We start from the raw sequence: 27,054 nt of genomic DNA, 5'->3' as shown, positions 1-27,054 counted from the left end.
TTTTCTATGAGAGAACAAGTGTGCTTACAATTAAAACATTGATATTAATGCGGACATTATATTTCCAGTGTTAGTAAATACTTAATATTCAGATAATAATTCTAACTTGGCATTAGTTGTGCTTATGGGGATTAAAGAGGACTAGAAGAAGGAGGAGATAGGAGTGTATTAAGAAGGTTGAGGGAGCGCGTGTTGGCAGGAGTGGGCGAGGTGTCAACAGTGCCACCAGACCAGGTGTGTGTAGGGCTATATTGGGCACTTCTCGCTGCCCCGGGCACGTGCTCCTCTCCTCCTCTGCCTCCATCACAACCACCATCAACATGCAGGTAGTTAATCACACACACAATACCACAATACAGGTGGTCAGTGTATTGAGTGCCCCTGGGACTGGCGGTCCAAATCTGACCTACTAAACTGGTCACGGGGGTAAACAAATAATAATGGAATAAAATGGAGTGCATTAGGCAGTGATGTGGGGGAGGGGGACTCCATACACAGTTTCAAATGTAGATATGATAGAGCCTAATAGGCTCAGGAACCTGTACACCGTTTCATTGAGAGTCGGGACCAAAGAGCTAGAGCTCAACCCCCCCACAAGTACCATTAGGTGAGTGTGGGGTATGGACTTGGTAATCGGTGGGTTATACAGCTACCGCGGTGGTAATACTAGGTCGCTGCTCTCATTTAGTCAATTTTTTCATACTGCAAATTTAGCTTTTGCTCTGGTCTGTAGACCTCTCTCAACAGCTCTTTGCACATTTATTATATATTTTACATTTTTCATACAACAATGTAAATTGAATATATATATATGCACACAAGATAACAAAAAGTACTAACACAATTAAGGTAAAACCGATAAGATAAAGAAATAAGTATTAAGTAGCCTAACATACCTTACCTAACCTAATACTCATTTAAGTTTGTGTGTAGCATCTCGACATTTTTTTTTTAACCCCAGCACCGTGCCATTGTTTATAGCTGACATTCCCCGGTGTGCAGGAAAACAATGCCAAATATATTATTTTCCTCCTTCCATTCACCTGGGCTCTAGGAGACTCAAACCGTGGACCCCACGTGTGTGTGTGTGTGTGTGTGTGTGTGTAATTACCTAAGTGTAGTTACAGGATGAGAGCTACGCTCGTGGTGTCCCGTCTTCCCAGTACTCTTTGTCATATAACGCTTTGAAACTACTGACGGTTTTGGCCTCCACCACCTTCTCACTTAACTTGTTCCAACCGTCTACCACTCTGTTTACAAAAGTGAATTTTCGTATATTTCTCCGGCAGCTTTGTTTCGTTAGTTTAAATCTATGACCTCTTGTTCTTGAAGTTCCGAGTCTCAGGAATTCTTCCCTATCAATTTTATCTATTCCTGTTACTATTTTGAACGTAGTGATCATATCGCCTCTTTTTCTTCTATCTTCTAGTTTTTGCATATTTAATGCTGCTAACCTCTCCTCGTAGCTCTTGTCCTTCAGTTCTGGGAGCCACTTAGTGGCATGTCGTTGCACCTTTTCCAGTTTGTTGATGTGCTTCTTAAGATATGGGCACCATACAACCGCTGCATATTCCAGCTTTGGTCTAATAAAAGTCGTGAACAATTTCTTTAGTATTTCTCCATCCATGTATTTAAAAGTAATTCTAAGGTTAGAAAGTGTAGCATAGGCACCTCACACAATGTTCTTAATGTGGTTCTCAGGTAACATTTTTCTATTTAAAACCACCCCTAGATCCTTTTCTTTATCAGAATTCTTTAAAGATTTCTCACATAATTTATAGGTTGTGTGGGGTCTATGTTCTCCAATTCCACATTCCATAACATGGCATTTATTCACATTAAATTCCATTTGCCAAGTGTTGCTCCATATACTGATTTTGTCCAAGTCTTCTTGAAGGGCATGACAATCATCTAAGTTTCTTATCTTCCCTATTATCTTAGCATCATCAGCAAACATGTTCATGTAATTGTGCATTCCCACTGGTAGATCGTTTATGTAGACAATAAACATCACTGGTGCAAGAACTGAACCCTGAGGTACTCCACTCGTGACATTCCTCCAATCCGATACCTTGCCTCTGATTATGGCCCTCATTTTTCTGTCAGTTAGGAAATTTTTCATCCATGTTAGTAGCTTACCTGTCACTCCTCCAATATGTTCCAGTTTCCAGAACAACCTCTTATGGGGAACTCTGTCGAAAGCCTTTTTTAGGTCCAGATAGATGCAGTCAACCCAACCATCTCTCCTGTAAAATCTCTGTGGCTCGATCATAAAAACTGAGCAAGTTCGTTACTCAGGATCTTCCAGATCGAAAACCATACTGTCTGTCTGATATTATAGCGTTTTCCTCCAAGTATTCTACCCATTTAGTTTTAATTATTTTTTCCAATATTTTGACTATTACACTTGTCAATGATACAGGTCTATAATTAAGGGGTCTTCCCTGTTTCCACTTTTGTAGATTGGAACTATGTTAGCCTTTTTCCACACATCAGCTACGACTCCTGTACACAGGGATGCCTGAAAAATCAGTTGAAGTGGAATGCCGAGCTCAGGTGCACATTCTCTCAGAACCCATGGTGAAACTCCATCTGGACCAACTGCTTTGTTCTTACTTAGCTCCTTGAGCATTTTTTCCACTTCGTCTCTAGACACCTCTATGTGCTCTATGTTGTTCTCTGGAATTCTTATTGTATCTGGTTCCCTAAAGATTTCATTTTGTACAAACACACTTTGGAACTTTTCGTTTAATGTTTCACACATTTCCTTTTCATCTTCCGTGAATCTATTTCCCATTTTCAACCTCTGAATATTATCCTTTACCTGCAATTTGTTGTTTATGAATTTATAGAATAGACCTGGTTCTGTTTTACATTTGTCTGCAATCCCTTTTTCAAAATTTCTTTCTGCCTCTCTCCTCACTGCCGTGTAGTTGTTTCTCGCATCTTTGTATCGCTGGTATGTTTGGGGGTTCGGCCTCTTCCTGTATTGATTCCATTTTTGTGTCTTTTGGTCTCTAGCCCTCTCGCAATTTCTATTGAACCAATCCTGTTTCCTAGTTCTGCATCTCTGTTTTGGTATAAATTTTTTTGTGCCTTTAACATATATTTCACAAAACTTGACATACATCTCATTCACTTCCTTGCCTAGCATCAAGTCTGTCCAATTATACTCACTAAAAAAAATTCTAAGGTCACCATAATGTCCTCTCCTGAAGTCTGGTTTTTCAACTGCTTCAACCTCCTTATTTTCTTCCAGCTTATAACGCATTGCATACTTTATTCCCAAAAAGACATGGTCACTTTTACCCAAGGGAGGAAGGTACTGAATGTCAAATATCTCTTCCTCCTTCCTGGTAAATATCAAATCTAGCATGGAGGGAACGTCCCCTTCCCTCATCCTCGTAGCTTGTTTAACATGTTGATACAAGAATGTTTCCAGGATGAGGTCTACAAATTTACAGGTCCAAAAATCTTCTGTTTTAGCTTCATATGCTTCCCAGTCTATGGATTTCAAGTTGAAGTCACCGACTATCAACAGTCGTGATCTATCGTTATCCGCTCTCGCTATAATCTCTCTCATTATTGTTATAAGACCTTCACGTTTACTATCTATTACTATCTACTATCTACGTTTACGTGTGTGTGTGTGTGTACTCACCTAGTTGTACTCACCTAGTTGTGTTTGCGGGGGTTGAGCTCTGGCTCTTTGGTCCCGCCTCTCAACCGTCAATCAACAGGTGTACAGATTCATGAGCCTATCGGGCTCTGTCATATCTACACTTGAAACTGTGTATGGAGTCAGCCTCCACCACATCACTTCCTAATGCATTCCATTTGTCAACCACTCTGACACTAAAAAAGTTCTTTCTAATATCTCTGTGGCTCATTTGGGCACTCAGTTTCCACCTGTGTCCCCTTGTGCGTGTTCCCCTTGTGTTAAATAGACTGTCTTTATCTACCCTATCAATCCCCTTCAGAATCTTGAATGTGGTGATCATGTCCCCCCTAACTCTTCTGTCTTCCAGCGAAGTGAGGTTTAATTCCCGTAGTCTCTCCTCGTAGCTCATACCTCTCAGCTCGGGTACTAGTCTGGTGGCAAACCTTTGAACCTTTTCCAGTTTAGTCTTATCCTTGACTAGATATGGACTCCATGCTGGGGCTGCATACTCCAGGATTGGCCTGACATATGTGGTATACAAAGTTCTGAATGATTCTTTACACAAGTTTCTGAATGCCGTTCGTATGTTGGCCAGCCTGGCATATGCCGCTGATGTTATCCGCTTGATATGTGCTGCAGGAGACAGGTCTGGCGTGATATCAACCCCCAAGTCTTTTTCCTTCTCTGACTCCTGAAGAATTTCCTCTCCCAGATGATACCTTGTATCTGGCCTCCTGCTCCCTACACCTATCTTCATTACATTACATTTGGTTGGGTTAAACTCTAACAACCATTTGTTCGACCATTCCTTCAGCTTGTCTAGGTCTTCTTGAAGCCTCAAACAGTCCTCTTCTGTTTTAATCCTTCTCATAATTTTAGCATCGTCCGCAAACATTGTGTGTGTGTGTGTGTGTGTGTGAGTTGTTGTTGTTAAAGATTTAACTACTCAGGACGAAGTGTCCATGTAGCACAAGCTATGATGAGCCCGTAAATTTGTGTGTGTGAGGCCGAAGCTCTATCGACCGAGCTATTGAGTAGTCTAAATAAATAGAGCTTCCACAAGCAGCATCTTGCTGCCAAACTGGAAATAATTATCACAATTTTGTTATATAATTATTTGTTTTGTTATATAATTAATATACAAGAAGTTGATCTCAAAATGCAGTAAAGTGATGTTTACAAAATTTGCAGTTTTAGAATCATGCTTTTCAATATTGCATGTAGGGCGTGACAATGCACATCACAAGTGACATAACAACAACACTACCAGGCAGCACATTGATCTCTCAGTCATTGAAAGTTCAGTTCATCCTCCTAAAATCAAAGTGCTTATAGTAACAATGTGGCCCATCATTCAAATATGGACATGACGGACCAATAAAAAGTAGACTTTTGTATTATTGAATTTGGACAAACAGGAAAAAGTTTTTTTTATGTTGCTCATGAAACCAAACTATCCTTGGTGTTATACATGCTATCCTAGGCCTTATAAATGCTAGTATATACTGTATATGTGTTATACTAGACCTTGGAAATATAAGTTTGGTCTTAGTTTATTTTTTCTGGACTCTGTCCTATTAATTTTAATTCTACTTTCTGTTTGTCCATAATATCCATATTTGTACAATCATCCACATACTGTAGTTACAGAATCATGTCAGGAATCCTGTATCATGTCAGGTGGATGGGTTCTGAAAGTTGCACAAGTAGGAGCTGTACTAAAAAGAAATCAACTAAACTGTAAGAATTGTCATGTGACTCTTTGAATTCAAGGAAATGAAAGTGGTTACTCAACTGTGTACAGGTCTCTGGTGTGCCCCATCTAGATGACAGTATCCCAAGCATGGAGACATTACCTTCAAAAGGATGTATCTACTCCGGAGACAGTACAGCACAGAGCTACAAGAATAATCCCAATACTATGCCAACTCTTAAACTGGGAATAGTTGAGGGCCACCGGACTAACAATACTCAACCGGATAAAAAAGGCCGATCTCATGGAGTCCTTTAAAATACTGAACAAGTTTGAAGATATTACTCTAAACCACTTCTTCAAAAGATCAAATGTAATGCAAACACGGTGTAATAGCTTCAAGCTCAAATTACAGTGTAGGATTGAAAACAGAATTCATTTCACCCATAGGGTTATAAATTCATGGAGCTGCTTACCATACAATATCTTGAGAGGGAATAGAGAGGGTTGCACAGACAACGGCATGGCGACGTGATGACGTCATGCTAGTTTGATAATTTTGTTTGGGGAGTTTCAAGAGAAAACTAGACTGTTTTCTAAGAAAAGTTCCGGATCAGCCGGGCTGTGGTGGGTATGTGGGCCTGCGGGCCGCTCCAAGCAACAGCCTGGTGGACCAAACTCTCACAAGTCGAGCCTGGCTTGGGGAGTAGAAGAACTCCCAGAACCAAGCAGGTATCAAGCAGTTCTGTCCACTCATTCGGTTTTCGGTAGCAATATTTTCACCAGAATAGGGGTTTGTTTTGGGGTGCCTACCTTTCTGGGTGCCTATCCCAGTCGATGGCAGGCATAGAATGCTCCCAACCACAGGGGGGGGTTACTATAGACCATTGCTCCTCGTGCCTCTCTGAGGGGGCCAGGTTCTGGCTCATGGTTCCCGGTAGGCAAGAACTCCAAGCACTTTGACTGATGCCAGAAAGTTATACATATCCATTCAGCTCCAGGGAGCCTCTGGGACTCACCCAGAAAATGGCGTTTCATTACATTCAACGCTGGTTTTTTGGTCCAGATAGATACAGTCAACCCAAGCATCTCTTTCCTCTAAAATCTCTGTGGCTAGAAACTGAGGAAATTCGTTACACAGGATCGTCCAGATCAAAAACCATATTGTCTATATGTTATTATGTCGTTTTCCTCCAGGTGTTCTACCCATTTAGTTTTAATTATTTTTCTGGGGAAGCCCTGTTGGCTCCCCAGAGCTATCCAGGCTGCTATGCTAATGTCAGACTTTGGCATCAGTCATGTGTATGGAGTTCTGTGGGCCTACCGGGGACCACGAGCCAGAACCTGGCCCCGTCACAGAGGCACGAAGAGCAATGGCCTATACAAACCCCCCTGTGTGGTTGGAAGCATTCTATGTCTGCCATCGACCGGGTTAGGCACCCAGAAAGGTAGGCGTCCCAAAACAAACCCCTATTCGCGAGCTTCGGATTAGCAAATTTCTACAGTACTGTATATCTTGATCTTTGTTTTGTGCTGAATACTGTTGCCTCATATTGTACACACCTAGTTGTGCTTTGCAAAAGTTGAGCTTTGGCTCTTTGGTCCTGCCTCTCAACTGTCAATCAACTGGTGTACAAATTCCTTAGCCTATCATATCTACATTTGAAACTGTGTATAGAGTCTGTCCCCACCACATCACTGCCTAATCGTTTCCATTTGTTAACTACCCTGATGTGGTGTTTTTGGAGCTACTGCAACTGGCATTCGGTGTTTATACTACCTCAGTGCCTCTTTGCAGGCTGTCTTGTGCATTGTTTCATCTCTGGCCTGTTCATGTGAAACCTGATCCTGTATAGTCTTTGGACCATGATCTTGCTTTTCTTTTCTTTTCTTTTCTTCTTATTTTACTGTGTTCCCTTTGGTCCATGATTCTTTTTCAAAGGCCTTGTTTTTGGTGTCTCTTGCCTCCTGTTGTTAAGTCGGGGAGTTTCACGCTCTCCTCGGGAGAAGTGGTTTCTGTTCCTTTGGCTCTGGTGGGTGCTTGGTTTGCATGCAGCCGGCTCCCTCTTTTCTGCCGAAGAACGAGTTGGTTGGCTTCTGGAAGGGTCCTTTGGTTATTGACGCTTGGTTAGGGTGAGTGAAGGTGCATCATGTGCCTTGTCTGGTGGTGGCTTTCCACCACTTCCTTTGTGCCACCGATTCTGTTTTAGACACTTTGTGGGTTGTTTCTTTTTCCTTCGTTCCTTGTTCAAAGGCTTGTTTTTCTCAGGTCATCCGCAGTGTTATTAAGTGTAGCCAGCCTTCAGTCTACCCTCACGCCGATGATGTTCAGAAATATACTGCTCACTGTACTAGCAAACACAGCCGTATGTCCTGAACCGATTTTCGGGCTTTAAGGTTTTGGCATTCTAACAGGATTTTCACAGCCCTAGTATTTGGTAAATGTTTCCCGGCCTTGGAGTCCTTGTGGCCTTGGGTTGTGTCTAGTCAGAGAGTCTTTTCTTTGTCCTGACCACTGTGATTTTTCCCCTCCTCTCTGGTAAGTTTTCCCTGTGTTCTTCCTCCTCCTTGGGTAGTTAGCCTCAGGGAGCCACAAGGGGCTCCCCTCAACAAACCAGCATTGAATGTAACAAAATGCCTATGTTTAGGTGAGCCCTGGTTGCTCTCCAATTTCCCCCCTCCCTTCCAGGTAGTTAGGTGGGTCTTGTATGTTCATCTGCTCCAGATCTAACAGCTCAGACCCTTTGATGGACTAAGCTCCTTTCCCCCTCAAACAAGTGGTGGGAGGTGGGCTGAATGAGCTCACACTAGTTTCAAGAAATATGATTGGTTACATAGTTGGGGAGTTAATTATGCTGGTTGCGAAGCTTCGGTCTCTCTTGATCACAGCAGTGGTTTGTTTTGACTCTGATTTTCTGGATACCTTCCCTGGTAGATGGCAAAATGTCACCACCACTTTGCACCTCTGTGAAGATCAAGGTTTTGGCTCTGGTCCACAGTAGGCCTAAGAACTCCGAGGCTGATGCAACAGGGTAATTGGGAACCATCTCAGTGTATAGTTTCAATGAGCCATGAGGGCTCTCCCAGAAATAGGCATTTCATTACATTCAATCTGTTTTTTCACTTGTGGTGTAGTTACTGCCATTTGATGGCATTCAGGGTGACCCGGCAGTCCAGTTATAGCAAGAGTGCTGCTTGGAGATTCCTCTGATGCCAAATAGTGCTTGGATGGGCTTTGAGTTAATTTTAAATTTAATTCTCTTGAGGTCATTCCAGATTGAATTGAGTATTCCCCATTGTCTCCCTAGCACTGTGATCTGGCAGGGACATATGGAAAGATCCCTGCTTTGTCTTTGCAGAATGTCAACCTGCACTGGCTGTAGGATGAGGAAAATCTTGTCTTACGGAGCAGCTGAATGTCCTACTCAAAGCAGAGCTTACCATACTGTACTTGGAAGCTGGCACAAATTGTCACTAGTGAAAAAAATAACACAAACTATTGATGCTTGTTAAAAGAAAATATACCAAATTTGCAATTTAACAATTTTAATTTTGTGCTGCACTTGACTTGCAGAACCCAGATGAAGATACAGAATGGAATGACATTCTTCGGAAGAAAGGTATCCTGCCACCCAAGGAACCAGAGGTGACCGAGGAAGCTCTGGCTGAAATGTTGGAGCAGACTATTCAAGAAAAACAGAGCACAGGTAAGAAAGTCATACTAATAATACAGTATCTGTAAATATTAGAGGCAGAATATCTGGTGGGTTTAGATGGCATTAGCAAACCCACATGAAGAATATACTAAAAAATTAATGAGAAGAGAAACGTGTATTTCAGCTTCTATGAAGGGACCCTCTTGTCTCCAATGTGTTTACTTGTGCCATTGACCAGTGTTATGTGTAGTCACATTTACATATTTTACATCTGCATAACTCACGTACTGTAGCTTCAAGATTTTGATATATGAAACCACAAAGAAATCACAATGGAGTAATATATCAGTGAGAAAATCATTTTGAGGCAATTAAATGGGTTAACTACTGTACTGTGCAACCCATTATACTGTAGGGAATGGGGGATGAGCTACCCTACATATGATGTTTGTTAGTATATCATAAGCAGCAGCTGTTCAAGTAGGGGCCACAGCACCACTTAGTAACCATGAATAAAATAAATAACTGCAATTATTTTGTATTGATAGTGTCATAGATAATCCTGAGTGCAATAAAAGTTATGTACAAGGTTCAGATATCAGTGAACACAATGCTAATTATGATGTTCACAGCAGGAGGCAGACATTTACAGCACACAGCAGAGGTTTGTGAATCTACACATCATCCAACATGACCTCATGTTTCATTAGAAAAAAAACTTGTGGAAAATGATTCATATTCATGATTTAGTGACAAGAATCATAAAATAATAGCAGTGTGCATAGTATATTGCAGGTTATTTTGCTGCATCAGGTGATGTCGGCTGCTTAAGTCAGCTGGTATAGCTCTATACTGTGCTAAGATTTCATCACCACACACACAAGAATGATTTAGTAGTTTGTTATGGTTTATAAAAATATAAATAGATGTATATAACCTGTGTGTGTGTGTGTGTGTGTATACTGTATAATGTAATACAGTATATTATATATATATTCTATTAATACAGTATAAAGCAATGTTTCATTGATCCAAGAATATAATAAACTTGTCACTAGATATGAGTACCATATTTTTTAGCATTGTGATGTTCCAAACATTTAACTACAGGGGTACCTCAGTTTACGAATTTAATCTGTTCCTAGAGATGGTTTGTAACACGAAAATTCGTAAACTGAAGTGAATTTCCCCATAAGAAATAATGGGAAATGAATTAATCCGTTCCTGACTCCCCAAAACTTAACTTCAATGTAAACTTTATACCTAATTTACCCAAATCTTTACTACAAAAGTGTGTACAAGTTATTACTTACCTTTACTGATGACTCTTGTTGGCGTATGGAAGACGGTGAAGAGGGAGGAGGAGAAGAGGTGTTAGTGTTTGGAAGGGGAGTCCCCTTCCATTATAACATCAGGCAGTAAAAAATTTTCTGAAACGTTTTGCTTGCATACCACTAGGTCCTGGTTGTGGCTCACTGCTTTATTTTCTCACAATAAAACGATCCATTGAAGATTGTTTTTCCCTTCTTTGCAACACTTGTCTGTAGTAAGACATCACATTGTCATTTAAAAGGTCAATGCAACAGCCTGCTACAGCTTTATTTGGGTGAGTTTTTTCAACAAAACTTTGCAGTTCTTCCCATACTTCACACATTTTCTTAACCCCTAAGCTGCGCAACGCATCATATGATGCTTTGACCGACTTGCAGTAAATTGCGCATTGCATCATATGATGCTTTGGAGTACTACGCAAGATTTAAACGGCCCGCGGATAAACGGGGTTCACCACACCTTCATCAGGGCTCTTGTAAACAGACGCCATTTTTTTTTTAAATCGTGGGACAAATTCCCAGGTGTTAGGGGCCTCAGTATTGAGTGAGCTACCAAGCCTGACACACGCAGCATGAGCTCACAGCACTGCTGTTCAGCTTGTGACCACAGCATCGCCTAAAAATGCCATTATAAACTTATTCATGCTATTATGTAGCGATGATATTATTACAGAAGACCCCTGACTGTGATAAAACTGACCAGGGTTCTGATAAATAGCAGGATTGTGGTGATAATTAGCACTGTGCTCCATGGAGGGAAGAGTAATGCTGTGGGAGGGGAGGGTTGTGGTGTCGTCTTCTGACTGTGTGTGGCCACCTTTTATTGACTGCACTCACCATACCAGCTTAGTGATTCGCTATGGTGAACACAAATGTAGATACTTATATATAACGAGTGTATAGAGGGTATAAACAGCAATAGGAATAGGTTGGGAGCCGCCATTTTGGTGAGGGAGGTGGCGTCGTCTGCACGACTTATCATGTTGTTTACTGGTTACCACTATGGTCTTTGGGCACCGTACCAGTTTACTTGTACAAGTATGGTGAATAAAACTGGTAGATACTTATATATAATGTGTGTATATAGCATAATAACACCACAAACTGTATTGTTGGAGGAGAAATATTAGTGCGTTTGGCCTTGAGGGCGGCCACCATCAGCTGACTGTGTGAGTACCTACGTCTTTGTGCCTTTACTCACCATACAAGCTTAGATGTACAGTTATGGTGAACAAAACATGTAAATACCTATATATAATGTCTGTATATAAAAGCAAAAACAGTATGGTGGGAGGAGAATGGTGGCACGTCAGGTGAGGTGAGGGAGGGAGGGAGGGAGGGAGGGAGAGGCAGCCAATGGCGGGCTGCCACTAACACTGCCACGCAGCATACCAACTTAGTGGTTCGTTATGGTGAACACCAATGTAGATACAGTACTTATATATAGCGTCTGTTTATAGTGAATAAAAGCAAAAACAGTATTGTGGGAGGAGAATGTGGGTGAGTCAGGTGACTTGAGGGAGTGAGTGGCTGGCTGGTCACTCCTCGTTACTTTTTGACTCACAATAGCAACTTAGTGGTTCATTATGGTGGACAAAACATGCAGATACTTATATATAACCTGTGTATATAGTGTAATGACCGACAAAGTATTTGTTCACTGTTTGATGAACATAATAATTGAATCAACAATATGCGCACCATATTTTTGAGTACAGCGATGATTCACTCATTTAATTATATAAATATATCACACTACACACTATTGAATAATATTACAGCAAAAACACTACGTTCAATCAGACAGTGAAATAATTAGGTAATTATCTCTTTGTGGCAACTCTGGCCTGACAGCTGGGGAGCAACAGACCATCTGGGACGCACGCTGAGTCAGCGCCTGTGTTTTTGCCAAACTTCCCCGCCCTATAGCAGGCAATGTATGCCACTTACTATTTTTTTTTTCCCCCATGATCAGTGAACACAAATTAACAGGTTAGGAAGAAAAAATAATATATATATATTTTTTTTTTGTATGCGCCTGTGGGTGTCAAATGGTACATAGCCATGCGCCATTTAAGGGTTAATGAGGAAGGGGCATCCTCTACTGCCTCCTCCTTCTTTCCTGAAGATTTGTTGTACTGCCTAACTAGTTCAACAACATGTGTACCATTTTCATGTTCATGAATGATCTCTTGTTTTTTCTCTCTGGTCATTCTCACATGTGTTTTCTTGGCTTGAACCTTACCACTGGCTTTCTTGGGACCCATGGCGAGATATATAATAAAAAAATTTATGTTCAAATAGCCAAAAATCCAAAAAAAAACTGTAAATTCTTGCAAAGAATTCAGGTGCGATAGTCACTAGGCGGGAGGCACTGGTAAACTGAGGCGTGATTGCCGTGCCACCACGCGCTAGATCGGCCATACACGTATCAACAAACTCGTTTCCCGAGGTAAAGTTCGTAACCCGATTCAAATTTTCTGAAGAGATTGGCCTCATAACACGAAAAGCATGTTTGGAAGTGTTTGGAAGCATTCCATGTCTGCCATCGACTGGGGTTTGGCATCCTGAAAGGTAAATGCAACAAACCCCACATGGTAAAATTGCTACCCAAAAATGAACAGGGAGGCAAAACTCCCAAACTAAAACAAGCAAACATCACTAACTCCATCGTGTCAATCGTCCGTGCAGCCTCCCTGCGCCAGCCACTACAGCATCCAGTTCTGAAGCTGAGCATCAAAAAGAGCACACAAAAAAAAAAAACGACCGGAGAGAGGGAGGGTGCTGAGGAGCCTCTGGGGCTCACCTAGAAAATGGTGTTTCATTACATTCAATACTAGTTTTCTGTGGGGATACCCTACAGCTGCCCAGAGCTACCTAAACAAAGGAAAGTGACAAGAGGGACTTACCCGGGAGGCAGCTGCCCTTCGTGTCTCAACTCGACGTCGAGACAACTGGCTGCAAACTGCGACCCAAAACGACACTTGCCCGACTAGGGCCAGGAACATTGGCATAGTAATGGGTGGCCAGGACCCTGTTCAACCTCCAAAATTCCTATGCCCGAATGTCAGCCCAAGACATGTTACCAGAGACGGCAGCCGAAGCAGCAAACTTACGAACGTCATGGGCACTAGCATTGACTGCAGGCTGGCTAGATCAAATAACCCTGCGGATGACTTGGCAGACCCCGAGCCCTGGAACAGGGAACAAGGGAAACTGGGTCAACCCAAAGCGCATTCCCGGCCACAGAGGCCATTACGCACAGGTAATGGCGAAGAGCCGCAACCGGATGCATAACTTCAGGGGTATGATGGTACGCAACATGATGCACCCCCAGCCTGACCAACCAAGCATCAACGACCCAAGGACCCCTCCAGAAAGCTGCCGACTCATTCTTCGCCGGAGAAGAAGGAGACAGTTGCAAACGCACAAACCTTCTGCCAGGACCGCAAGAGCAACCTGACCCCCAGAAGCCAATGCCAGCAGGTAAAAAGAGCCTTGGAAAAACAATCTTGAACAGAAGGGGCCACCACATACCGAGGAGGAGAGAGAAAGGAGAGCACTCTGTCCTAGAACTAGGATGTCTCAGGCGGCGCATGAGCAGGCCAGAGGTGAAACAAAGCATGAAAAAACTTATGGAACAGAGCGGAAGTAACATCCACACCAAACGCAAGTTGAAGCGGCTCCGCCAGTACCACCAGCACCACACAATACAAGGCGACAGTAATAGGCATCAAAGGACGTTCCTGAAAAAGCCAAGAAAGAAAGGACAAGACAACCCTCTGGGGGGGGAGGGGGAAGACCCCGCCAGGCAAAACAAACAAAAATAAAAATAAAACCCCCACGAAAGTACAATGTCTCCAGGAAGAACAGAACCGGCCACTGTGTAATGGGAGACAAACTGCACAATACCTTATGCTCCTACCAGCGACACCACTCCCTACCCAAGGTCAAACAGAGGCCACAACAATCCCAGCTGACCCTAAGGGCAGGGCAATTGCCGAGCAGCAAAAGACCCCTTTGGTAGCGGTTCCTGAACACCCTGTGGAATATAAGCCCAAGATGCAAGGGCAGTACTTACAGGGCGTCTAGGGAAGGTGTTCCAAAGTGCATGCAGCACCAGCACTGATGAATTACTCCTGGCCTGTGCACCACACACTGCACCAATACACAACAAGGCACAGAACTATCAAAGAGTCAGTCCAGAGTCTGACTTTTTTAGACTCAGACTTTTAGACTTTAGACCTTAGCTGGATATGATCGGATGGTTTACGAGAACTTTCAAATCCAGGGATCCCATCACAATGGTTGTACTATACAAATCACTTTATACTCATCAATACTCAATTGAGTATTGCTCAGTACTCACTTCCCCCTTCAGAGCAGGAGAGATTGCTGAAATAGAGGGAATACAGAGAACATATATGGCATACATAGACGCATGTATGCCATATATGGGGACGATAGAGGTCGGCGGCCTACTTGCCATGTGAGGGCCCTCTGATGCCTAAACAAACCCAATACCGTCCTACGGTTCTATTGACCGCCAGACCGGTATATGAGGCCACAGATGCCGGTCTCCCAAACAGGTCGTTATTACCGGAGCCAGTCATGCGCCAGCTTCAACAAGCAAGAGCTGCTACAAATATTTTTTTTGGTTCATTTTTTCCCGCACAGTTGCAAATGAAAATATAAATTTATATTGTTTTTCTTGCCAATCCTATGTATATTGAACACGTTCACAATATTCTGGCATTAGAACATCCGTACTGTTCCAAGACACTGTTACATGTATCACAAATGTGTCCATAAACATTGATCATATTTCCAATATTTCATATTCATATATGTACATTTATAACATATTTACACACTGTACACTATCACACACTATATACATTCCCTATCAACACACTTAGACCTCCGCAAGTGTGTGATATTCAGTGAAGCAGTCAATGGGGCATAGGGGAACTTTGCACTCAACGCACCAGGTGCAGATGCATCTTCGCTAGGGTTCCCTACGTTGTGTGTTCTTGCAGACAACGTAGGCACGTTTACCCTTGTCTCGTGATCCTGTGCCTGGCATATAACCTAGCTTGTGTGCACCGAGCCTCTCGTTACCCCTGAATTTGTCAATAACTGCGTGTGGCATTGTTGCTGGCACCCTATGCGTTGCAACAGAGCCCTCCTTCCCAAATTTCACGAGAAGTTGTGACACTAGAGCAACACTGAATGTCCGTATTGGGGGTCTCTCGCCTGATTTCACCTGATTTCACGATATACATATTGAAACAGTTCAACAATGCAACATCAATGAGGTGGAAAAAGAATTTCTTCGTCCACTTCACAGATTTTCACATACACTCGACGGCACCAAACATCATGTCGCATTTATCAAGTAGCCGCATGTTTACATTATAGTCACTGACACAATCAGATTTATATATTGGGAACGTATTGCAAGGTGCACTTTGCCACTGTTCAACATGGCACCGGTGTGAATAGTTGTCAACATATTCACCTCGTGTCTGTCCCTTCAGCGCACTGATAAGATTTTGTCACATTTTCGCAGCTGGCAATCACCCCACTGCAATACCAATGCCAAACACTGGCATTTCCCTCTTGTGGGCCTTGACAGTGCCACATATGCCAGTGTTGTGGTCAAGGAGGAATCTGGTCAACGAGTGGCTGGAATAGTAGTTGTCCCGTGAGCAGTATATGCCCCTTGTTCAGCAACGGTTCCATGAGTGTTTTGACGACACTGCTGGAGAACCCGTGTGGATCTTGACCTGATATGTCAAAGTCTGTACCTGAATACAGTATCATGTCCATGACAATACCAGTTTCGCAGTCACATAGCACAAAAAACTTGAGTCCAAACCGGTGCCGCTTTGATGGGATGTACTGCTTGAATGCCAATTGTTCCTTGAAGGGGACTAGCGACTCATCAATCATCACATTCTGTCCTGGTGCAAAATAGTCACGGAACTTTCCTCTCATATCACTGAAAATCTTTTGCACCTTCCAAAGTCTGTCCTGTCTGTCTTTATTATCATTGTTCTCAAAGTGCAGGCACCTGAGAAGCAGCAGGAACCTATCACGTGACATGTACCTGTTGAACACAGGGGATGGAAAAAGGCTGTCTTTGCTCCAATAATCCTGGATAACATGTTTTTCAGAAGGCTTTATCAACATGCTCAACGCTAAAAACACAGACATTTTGTCATTCGTCATGTCTTTCCATCGTGGTGTGCGAGAGGCAGGTAAAATGCCCGTGTCAATGAGGGTGTGAGCATATCTGCTCGTCTCTGCAATAAGATGGTCCATGAATTCCTTATCAGAATATGCCTTAAAATAGTAAATTTCGGCCATATCATCACCAGTATAGGGGAATAACGGTGTCACACCAACATCGGTACCATCAAATGTTGGAATTTGTTGGACAAAAGTCTCACAATCCTCCCACACAAGTACACCTGTGGGTTTGGTTTTGGCGCCAACACCACGGCCAACACCACCACGAGGACCAAAAACACGGCTCCGTCATCTTGTGGTAGAGTGTGTATAGGTATGCCAGGAGATGAGTGTGTTTTGTGTAGTGTAAGCCTACCACGAACACCTGATGTCGAGGGAACACTATTGTCATTGTCTTCTGGGTGCATGACATGCTGCCGCTTGCCTCGGAATGTTGCTGGGGCAGCAGAACCCTGCCTAGTACAGTAACACCATCGCTGCTCGTACTCTGTTCTTCAACACTGCTTGTATCGGAGCCTATGTCACTGAACCCTGAGAATGATTCATCACATGTACTATCATTAAATAAACTCACATGAGGGGACACACACATGGTGGTGGTGACTAGCAGTGTTGACCCGGGGTGGCGAGGCAGGCTGGGTGAGGTGCGTGTACTGTACACACTCGCGACCTCCTCCACCTAATTCTCCCCCTCACTCATATCAGACCTCCGTGTTAGGTCTTTCTCTGGATTGTAGCCTAAATCATCATCCATCGCTCCATCATCATACAATATGGCACGTACTGTATTTTGTCCTCAGAGAGTCGTTTTCCTGGACCGTGGCTGACCGTGGACCGGGAGCTCGTAGACGATGCATCAGACATGGTTGCTTCCTTGAAACTTAGGCTCCCCACGGCCCTAAGGCATGCTGGGATTTTTTTCAGAATAACGGACGATCACTGGAGCCCTCAGGCATCCACTTCATACCCGTGTCACCGAGCGCCAATTTTGAATAGTACGCTATACCTAAGAGATCCCCAAGGCACGTTGCACACCACCCGTCGAGTGCCTCAAGGCACGTTGCTCAGTACAGCGGTTAACCAGAAAATGGAACAAATACAAACTTGGGCCCTTGTAAGAAAGTCCAAAAGAAAGCTAACTACCACTTACCTGAATCAATAACAGAAAGTGTAGACAGGGCACTAGGAGCCTTTGTACACACATCCTCACCAGGCACATGACTGAGGCGAGTAGCTGGCTGGAGCCCCGAGTTGCAAGGAAGGAGTGTAACTAGTCATTGGGACTGGACAGTGCATGTGTACGTAGTTTGTGTTAGGGTTACCAATGCCCTTCATGCAGTTGCTTGTTTTGGGGCACAACATTTCTAGTAGGTTTTTCTTGGCCCAAGTTGATTTAGTATTCCCAGACTGCTTTGTCTTTATTAAGGGAGCCAGATTTTGAACAATGAAATCACATTACTAATATGTGATGTATCAGTAAGAAAATCAGTAGGAGCCATAAGGAGGATTCAAACCTACACACTTGGTACTCCCAAGCACATGCCCTAGACCACTACACCATGACATGGTGTAGTTTTCTGTTTCTTGTTCTCAGGTAGATGCTAGTGACTTCACAAGGGACTTCAGGCACCTGGTGGGGTGAGGGCCCCACCATGAAATGAAATGAAATGAGGCACCTGGTGGGGTGCTTTAGCCATGGAGCTAAACAGGTGGCTGGCTCAGGGAGGTCGTTATTTGGAAGGGTGCACTGTTAACACCTACTGTGTAAACATCTCTATTACATCTACTTTAGATTTTTTGTAATATCTTGTTAAAAAGAGAGTGGTGGGAAAATTTGTATCTCTAAGAATATTAAGAATATTTTGTAATATTATTTGTATTTTTAAAAATGTATTCAACCCATACTGTATATAGTCATGTCCATATTGTACATTTAAAATGAGAGAACATATGTATTTTAAAGGATACTGTATTCCAAAATATTGTTTGCAGTGTGTGATATGCCTAGCATAGGGAACTGAAAACACTCCCTTCCCCCTAACTGATTTTGTCAATAATAGAATGTTTTTTTAATTCATCAGAAGCCAGATTAGGAAAGTTGTCATTGGATGAATTAGAAGAGTTGGAAGATGAAGAAGATGAGACCATCCTTCTCGAGTATCGTCGTAAAAGAATTGCAGAAATGAAAGCTGAGGCAGCAGCAAACAAGTTTGGAGAGGCAAGTGGCTGTTTTCTGTTTTATGTAAAAAATGTTATGCTGCTGGTGCATGTAGATCCTGCAACTCTAAGGGGAACTGAGCACTGACAAATACAAACTTGGGCCCTTCTAGTAAAGTTAAAAAAAAGCTAACTACCACTTATCTGAATCAATGCCAGGAAGTGCGGACAGGGCACTAGGAGCTTTTGTTCACACATCCTCACCAGGCGCATGACTGAGGTGAGTAGCTGACTGGAGCCCCGAGTTGCCAGGAACGGGTGTAACCAGTCGTTGGGACTGGACAGTGCATGTGAACGAGTTTGTGTTAGGGTTACCAATGCCCTTCATAAATATATCCTTTCATATTTACCATCATACAAGGTATTAAAACATGCAAAACAAAGTCCACTTTATAACTTGCCTCCTAAATGAGACACATGCAATGTTTGCAGCTTTAACCCACGGAGGGCACAAATCATATACAGTGGGGCCTTGACTTACCATGGTACAGTAGACACGCGATTATCCGGAATTCAAATGTCCGGAAAACGCCCTTATAAGGCCAAAATTGTGACCGGATAAAGTTATCTCAATATCTGGCCAAAATGACCATAGGAGCCAGAAAATCGAGTGCTTGACCGGATAAAAAATCTGGGCTGGTTAACTTGCTGTCGATGTTGCACTATCCGGACAGTCAGCCGGACAAGCAGTGAATTGTCCGGATACGAAAGCCAGGCGGCGGGCCGTACCGTATTAATCCCGTAAGGCTGTGGCTCGAGGTGGCGCATGGTGTAGGAGGGGGTAGGGTGGGTGGGTGGTGTCGGGAGAGAGAGGAGCGTTGGGAGGGACCACCTGGGGGATAACGGTCAGGAAAGGAGGGAGTTGGGGAGGGAAGGAAGGAGGGAGTTAGTTGGCAGGAAGGAAGGGAGGGAAGGAGGGAGTTGGCAAGAGGGAGGGAGGGAGTTGGCAGGAAGGAAGGGAGGGAAGGAGGGAGTTGGCAAGAAGGGAGGGAGTGAGTTGGCAGGAAGGAAGGAAGAACTGTTAAGTGTGTATGTGACTCACTTAAGCCTAACAAAGGAAGATGGCGTTGGCAGCGTTGTAAGAATTATATTATTTTCTTATTGCTGTGGAGAGCTAGTTATGAATATTAATTAAATAACACACTATAATAGTTGAACAGTACAGTACAGTATTTGGTTTGCTATTTATTCATTTAAATATTTACAAGAAAATAAAATGGGATTTAACAGAACTTGAGGCACACATGTTAAAAGTTATCGTACAGCGTGTCAACACCCACGTGTGTCGGAGATGGGAAGGCCAGCGTGAGGGGGGGGGTAGGGGGCGACCAGGCAGGAGATCACAGACCTGTGATCTGTCTGAGGCCAGTCTTGCCCACCCACCCACCTGTTAACCCACTTGCCTGCATGCTCACTTACCCACCTGCCAATCCATCCACCCACCTACTGTACCTGCACACCCACCTGCCTGCTCACCCACTTCCCTACTCACCTACCTATTTACCCACCTGCCTGCATGGCCACTTACCCACCTGCCAATCCACCCACCCACCTGTTCACCCACCTGCCTGCTTGCCCACCCACTTGCCTGCTCGAACCTGTTCACCCACCAAGCCCATCTGCCTGCCATCTACCCCATCCAAAACCCACCTGCTTGAACCCACCTATCCCTGCCTGCCCACCCACCTATCTGCCTGCCCACCCACCAGCTAGGCAGCTAACCACCCACCCAGCCCTACACACTAATTAATGTGTGTAAATTCAAATCATGAGTGTGGTATAAAGATTGTTGGAAATGGTCTCTTTTGGACTCAGAGGTGAAAAAGTACTCTTATACGGAAAACGTGATTATCCAGCTGGGGGTCCTTCCCATATAGTCCGGATAATTGAGTGGAGACAGTAATCCGTTCCCAGAGGTGTATCGTAAGTCGAAGCTATTTTTCCCATAAGAAATAAATGAATTGAATTAATCCATTCCACATCCCCAAAAATATTAACTTAAAAATACATTTTATACTGAATACAATTTTTTTCTCTAACTACAATACAGTAAATATGTTTATCTTACCTTTACGGAGAACTCTTGATGGCATATAGAAGATGGTGAGGAGGGGGAGGAGGAGAGGTGTTACTGTGTGGAAGGGTTATCTTGAGGTTATCTTGAGATGATTTCGGGGCTTTTTTAGTGTCCCCGTGGCCCGGTCCTCGACCAGGCCTCCACCCCCAGGAAGCAGCCCATGACAGCGACTAACACCCAGGTACCTATTTTACTGCTAAGTAACAAGGGCATAGGGTGAAAGAAACTCTGCCCATTGTTTCTCACCGGCACCCGGGATCGAACCCGGGACCACATGATCACAAGTCCAGTGTGCTGTCCTCTCGGCCAACCAGCTCCCTAGTCGGTCATGATGGAAGGGAAATCCCCTTCCATTATAACATCAGGCAGTGATGATTTCCCTGGGGTACACACACTCCCACGTTTTGCCTGCATACCACAAGGACCTGCTTGTGGTTCACTGCTTGTTTGTCTCACTAAAAATTTGTCTAGCAACACTTGTTTTTCCCTTAGTTTTAACATTTGTCTGTAGTGATGCATCACAGTGTCATTGAAAAGGTTAAGGCAACGGCCTACTTCAACTTGCTCTGGGTGAGTCGTTTCAACAAAAGTTTGCATTTCTTCCCACAGTCTACACCACTTCCTAATTGTTGAGGAAGGGACAATCTGTTCTACCTCCTTCCCAGAAGAAATTTGCTCAGCTGCCGCTATTGTCATCCTCACATGTGTTTTCATATGTTGAACCTTACCACTGACTTTCTTGGGACCCATGGCATGATATATAATAATCAGTTATGTTTAAAAAGCAAAAAATCACCAAAAGATGGAATTTCTTATAAGCGTGATCGTCACAATAAAAAAACGAAAAATAAAAAAAACAGTTGAAACAATTTGAAAAATGGACAAATGCCATGAAGGTTCGTTCAGTGTTTGTTGAGTAGGCTGCTCCATTATTGAGACATAAATGAGAAATACAAATCAAATGGAACACATTTGAAATAGAAGAAAGATCGTCATAATGGAGCAACCTACCCGACAAACAGTGAATGAACCTTCATGGCATTTGTCCATTTTTCAAATTATTACAACCGTTTTTTTTATTTTTTGTTTTTTTTTATTTAAAAAACATGGAGCAGCCTACCTGCCGAACACCGAACGAACCTTTTTGACATTTGTTCCCTTTTTCAAAATTCTTATTTTTTTAACCTGTGTTGCTCAGGGCTAATTAGCATTTGCCACCCACAGGCCCATACCAAAAAAAAAAAAAAAAAAAATCTTCTAAACCTGTTAATTTGTGTTCTCTGATCATGGGAAAAATAATAAACAAATCGTAAGTGGCATATATTGCCCGCTATAGGGCGGGGAAGTGTGGCAAAAAACAGGCGCTGATTCAGCGTGCGTCCCAGGCGGTCTACTCCTCCCCAGCTGTCAGGCAGGATTGGCCACAAAGAGATAATTACCTAATTATTTCAATGTCTCTGATTTTTTGTATTTTTTTTTGCTGTAATATTATTCAATAGTGTGTAGTGTAATCTATTTATATAATAAAATGTGTGAATCATCGCTGTGCTCAAAATTATGGTGTGCATATTGTTGATTTAATTATTATGTTCATCAAACAGTGAACAAATACTTTTTCGGTTATTGCACTATATACACAGGTTATATATATGTGTCTGCATGTTTTGTTCACCATAACGAACCACTAAGTTGGTATTATGAGTTAAAAAGCAACGAGGAGTGACCGCCACACACCAGCCAGCCACTCGCTGCCACTCACTCCCTCAACACCTCACTCGCCCACATTCATCCACATTGCTTTTATTCACTATATACAGACATTATATATAAGTATCTACATGTTTTGTTCACCACAACTGTACAACTAAGCTGATATAGTTAGTTCAGGCACTAAGAGATGTCGCTACACACAGTCAGCTGGCGGCTGCCTCCCTCATACATTCAAGGTCAGACACACTAAATTTCACCCCAACAATACTGTTTGTGGTGTTATTACCCTATATACACACATTATATATAAGTATCTACATGTTTTGTTCACTATAACTGTTCAACTAAGCCGGTATAGTGCCCAATGAGCATAGTGGCCACCCCTACCAACATGACAAATCATGCAGATGTTGCCACCCCCATCACCAAAATGGCTTCTTCCCCACACTCCTTTTGCTGTTATTACACAGTATATACACGTTATATATAAATACTATATCTACATTCGTGTTCACCATAACGAACCACTAAGTTGGTATGCTGAGTGGCAGTGGCTGCCACTTCCTCCCTCACCTCACCTGACTCGCCACCATTCTCCTCCCACAATACTGTTTTTGCCTTTTATACACTATATACAGATGTTATATGTAAGTATCTGCATGTTTTGTTCACCATAGAGAACCACTAAGCTGGTATAGTGAGTCCAGACAGTAAAAGGTGGTCACACAGAGTCAGCAGACAATGCTACCTCCCGCCCCACCAAGATTACTCCTCCCACTACAGCGCTAATAATCACAACAATCCTGCTATTATTAGAATCCTGGTCATTTTTATCTCAGTCAGGGGTCTTCTGTAATACTATCATCGCTAAATAACAGCATGAACATATATATTATGGCATTGTTAGGCGATGCTGTGGTCACAAGCTGAACAGCAGTGCCTAGAGCTCATGCTGCGTGCCGTCAGGCTTGGTGGCTTACTCAATACTGAGGCCCTCACACCTGGGAATTTGGTCCATGATTTTTTTTTTTAAATAGCGTCTGTTTACAAGAGCCCTGATGAAGGCGAGGTGAACCCTGTGTATCCGCTGGCCGTTTAAATCTTGCATAGTACTCCAACACGTTATATGACGTAATTTATATCAAGTTACTCAACACATCATATGATGTGTTGCGCAGTTTAAGGGTTAAGAAACATGGAGCTACCTACCTCCCGAACACAGAACGAACCTTTTGCTATAAAACAAGTGAAAAAAAAATATTGAACAAATTTGAAGAAAGAAAAATGCCATAAAGGTATGTTCAGTGTATGTAAGGTAGGCTGCTCCATTATTTAAAACATCGAATATCATATTGTTGTTTTTCGGTGGTAGAACTGATTAATTTCAGTTCCATTATTGTCAATGGGGAAATTAGTTTTGTATGACGTCCATCACATGACGAAATGGATTAAATTCGTTATTCGAGGTTCCACTGTGTGTGTGTGTATTATATAATAATGTCGTACCTAGTAGCCAGAATGTACTTCTCGGCCTACTATGCAAGGCCCGATTTGTCTAATAGGCCAAGTGATTTTCTTTATTTTAAATAAATTGTTTCCAATTAGTTCATTTGAATTATTATTACTATATTATATTAAGAACATAAATTATTGACATAGTTGTGTTAGGTTAGGTTAGGTTAAGATAGGTTAGATTAGCTTAGGTAGGGTTGGTTAGGTTCGGTCATATATCTACGTTAGTTTGAACTTCAATTTAAACAAATTAACTCATACATAATGTAGCCAGACATAGTGGGCAAACTGGACCATTTCCCACCCACCCACCCACCACCCCGGGCCGGCGCAACGCTTGATGTACCGCCTCCTCACCCGAACTTAGTTCGTGTAGTGTGACTCTCCAACCCCAATCGGGAAACTGGTACCTTCGGATAACTCTAAGTTTCCAAACCAAGTGGTCCTCTGTATAGCACATATCAGTTCAGATAGCTTCAGGGAGACGACGGGGCTCCCACAGAAAAAGACTACTGTAAACAATGTACAGTACTTGCTTTCTTAGCTTACTAATCTCAGTTCCTGGTGAGAGGTAAAGATCATGCAGAGCTTGAGAAGAAGCTATCCATGTTTTTACAAAACTATAGCACTGTCCAACACCTCTAGCAGTGAGAAGAGCCGACTCAACACCTATGTGCCCCATTAGACACAGATTTATATGAGAGATCAATTTTATAGTGAAATTTAAAACATTAAAAACATGTTTTATTAAATCTCAACAGGTTGGAGAAATTAGTGCCGATGACTACGTAGAGAAAGTGAACAATGCTGGTGGTGGTGTGTGGGTGTTCCTACACCTTTACAAGCAAGGAATACCCATCTGTGCACTCATTAACCAGTATCTGTCAAGACTAGCATACAAGTACCCTCAGGTAGGAATGTTTTGATGCTCCACGCAAGTGCTTCTCAACGAGACTCGTGGTTTTATTGTTAGCTTGAAAATAATGAAATTCTGAACATGCATTTTGTTTATTTTATACATCTAAAATTTTAAATATACAGTACTATAAAGTATTGTGTAGAAATAATACAAGAAAATCATTTTTATCCTAGGTGAAGTTCTTGAAGGCGATATCTACAACGTGCATTCCGAATTTTCCTGATCGCAATCTTCCTACTATCTTTGTTTACTTTGAGGGCCAGATGAAAAGGCAGTTCGTTGGGGCTGCTGAGTTTGGCGGAGAGAAGCTCAAATATGAAGGTGAGTCAGTGTATTTTATTTGCTTCTATGCATTTCCATTTAGCTCCAGTGCTTATAAATTGTATTGCAAATATATTGCATTATCAGTTGCATCCATCTAATCCATCAGCCAAGCCTCCGTCCATTTAGTCAACCTTATTTGATTTTATTGACCACTCTGGATCGACGGGATGGATTTATTCTGAAGGATTTGTGTATGAATACTCATTCCACCACCCAGCTCACCTTCCTCCATCTATCCCTTCCCCATTGGATGCATCAGCAATCCCTTCTCTTTCTCACAATGTCGTGAGCAACTCCTAATGTAATACTGTACTGCTCATTTTACAGAACATTAAACCACCACCAATTTCTTAGATTATAATTATATATCTGATATAACCTTCTAGCTGTCTTTTTCCTGAAGCCATTTTTGTTTACTAACTTCTCTTAAACAAGCTAGAAGCTTACATTGTGTTTATGTATCATACAGGTGGCAGCATTTTTAACCAACCACCCGTCTACCCCTGTACTGCACTTTGCATTTGTTTGCCACACACTGGTGTTCCCCTATCACTTAGGTCCACCTGGGTCATACCACCTCTATCCAACTCACCTTCCATCATCATTCCCTATCTCACTGGATCCATTCTACCACCCAACTTGCCTTCCTCCATCTATCTTACCCCACCAGATCCCACTTTCCCTATTGGGAAAAGGTGTTAAGTAACATGCCAAGGTAGTTAGTTACCTCGTGTAAAGGCAACTAACTACCTTAGCATACGATAGACTATTACTGTAATGTAAATAGTTATAATCAAAATTGGAATAAGTAAAATTATTTATTATAGCAACATTCCCCATTGTATTATACTACATAGCCATTTGTTAAACAGTGAATTTTCATTGTTTTTTTTCTGCTCATTCCTTCTGGCCCAGCGAGCTACGTTAGATCCAGGTCACACTATGTGCATACAATACACAGCTAGCAGTATATCATTATCCCACCTCCACCACACCTCTGGGGAATTTAATTCTGATGACTATCATATAACTTTTCATGAACAATTTTTTGTATATTTGCAGGAAGTAACTTTTTTTATTTGGATTTTCTTTTAGAGCTAGAGTGGATATTGTCACGCACAGGTGGTTTTAAAACAGATTTAGAGTCTGATCCCCGCGGCCCAAGAATAAAGGATGTGATGATGAACTCGATCCGTGGCTACAAGGATAGTGAAAGTGATAGCGATGAAAATGATTGGTGAAGCAGCAGTACTGTATTTGAATGCATTAATATTTTTACAATGCAATAATTATTTGAAAGTAATAAAGACTATCGTGTTATTTTTGCCCGTTTGCAAAATATACAATTAGGGATTAAAATTATTTCTGCATTGTATGGGGTTCAAGATTCATCATGCTTTGGTGGTATAGACTATTTTGTATACAACAAAATTGAATGTTAAAATCAAGCATTGATAAATGTAAAACAACATTGAGAAAGTACACTGTATGCCGGCTGCGGAACTTTAAAATGACATTGTTTCGTGTCAGGTTTTTAAAATTATGCAGTTCATTGTAAGTGAAAAGTAAGGCAGGCTTTTAAATAAAAAGTAAAGCTTTTAAATGTGTGTACATTATACCTTGTTGAGGAGAGGGAGCTTGTGGCTTGTTGAAGTTTCCATAGCTAAGATTAAAGCCATTTCCATGTGATTGGTTAGAC

At 42.4% G+C, this 27,054-nt stretch overlaps 1 protein-coding gene across 1 annotated transcript; it reads left to right on the top strand.

The window, feature by feature from the left end:
- Positions 1-171: 171 nt before the first annotated feature.
- On the top strand, positions 172-26,958 carry viaf (viral IAP-associated factor). Its single transcript, XM_045746690.2, has 6 exons — positions 172-326; positions 8,929-9,061; positions 18,678-18,814; positions 24,874-25,023; positions 25,205-25,352; positions 26,451-26,958. Exons 1-6 carry the CDS (start codon positions 321-323, stop codon positions 26,594-26,596), a joined length of 720 nt encoding a protein of 239 aa, XP_045602646.1. The 5' UTR covers positions 172-320; the 3' UTR covers positions 26,597-26,958.
- Positions 26,959-27,054: the final 96 nt, after the last annotated feature.

The sequence above is a fragment of the Procambarus clarkii genome, chromosome 3 (genome assembly GCF_040958095.1).
Source record: "Procambarus clarkii isolate CNS0578487 chromosome 3, FALCON_Pclarkii_2.0, whole genome shotgun sequence".
Classification (NCBI taxonomy): Eukaryota; Metazoa; Arthropoda; class Malacostraca; order Decapoda; family Cambaridae; genus Procambarus; species Procambarus clarkii.
Note: the sequence above shows the minus strand (reverse complement) of the source record. Positions and strands in the feature narration are given on the sequence as shown.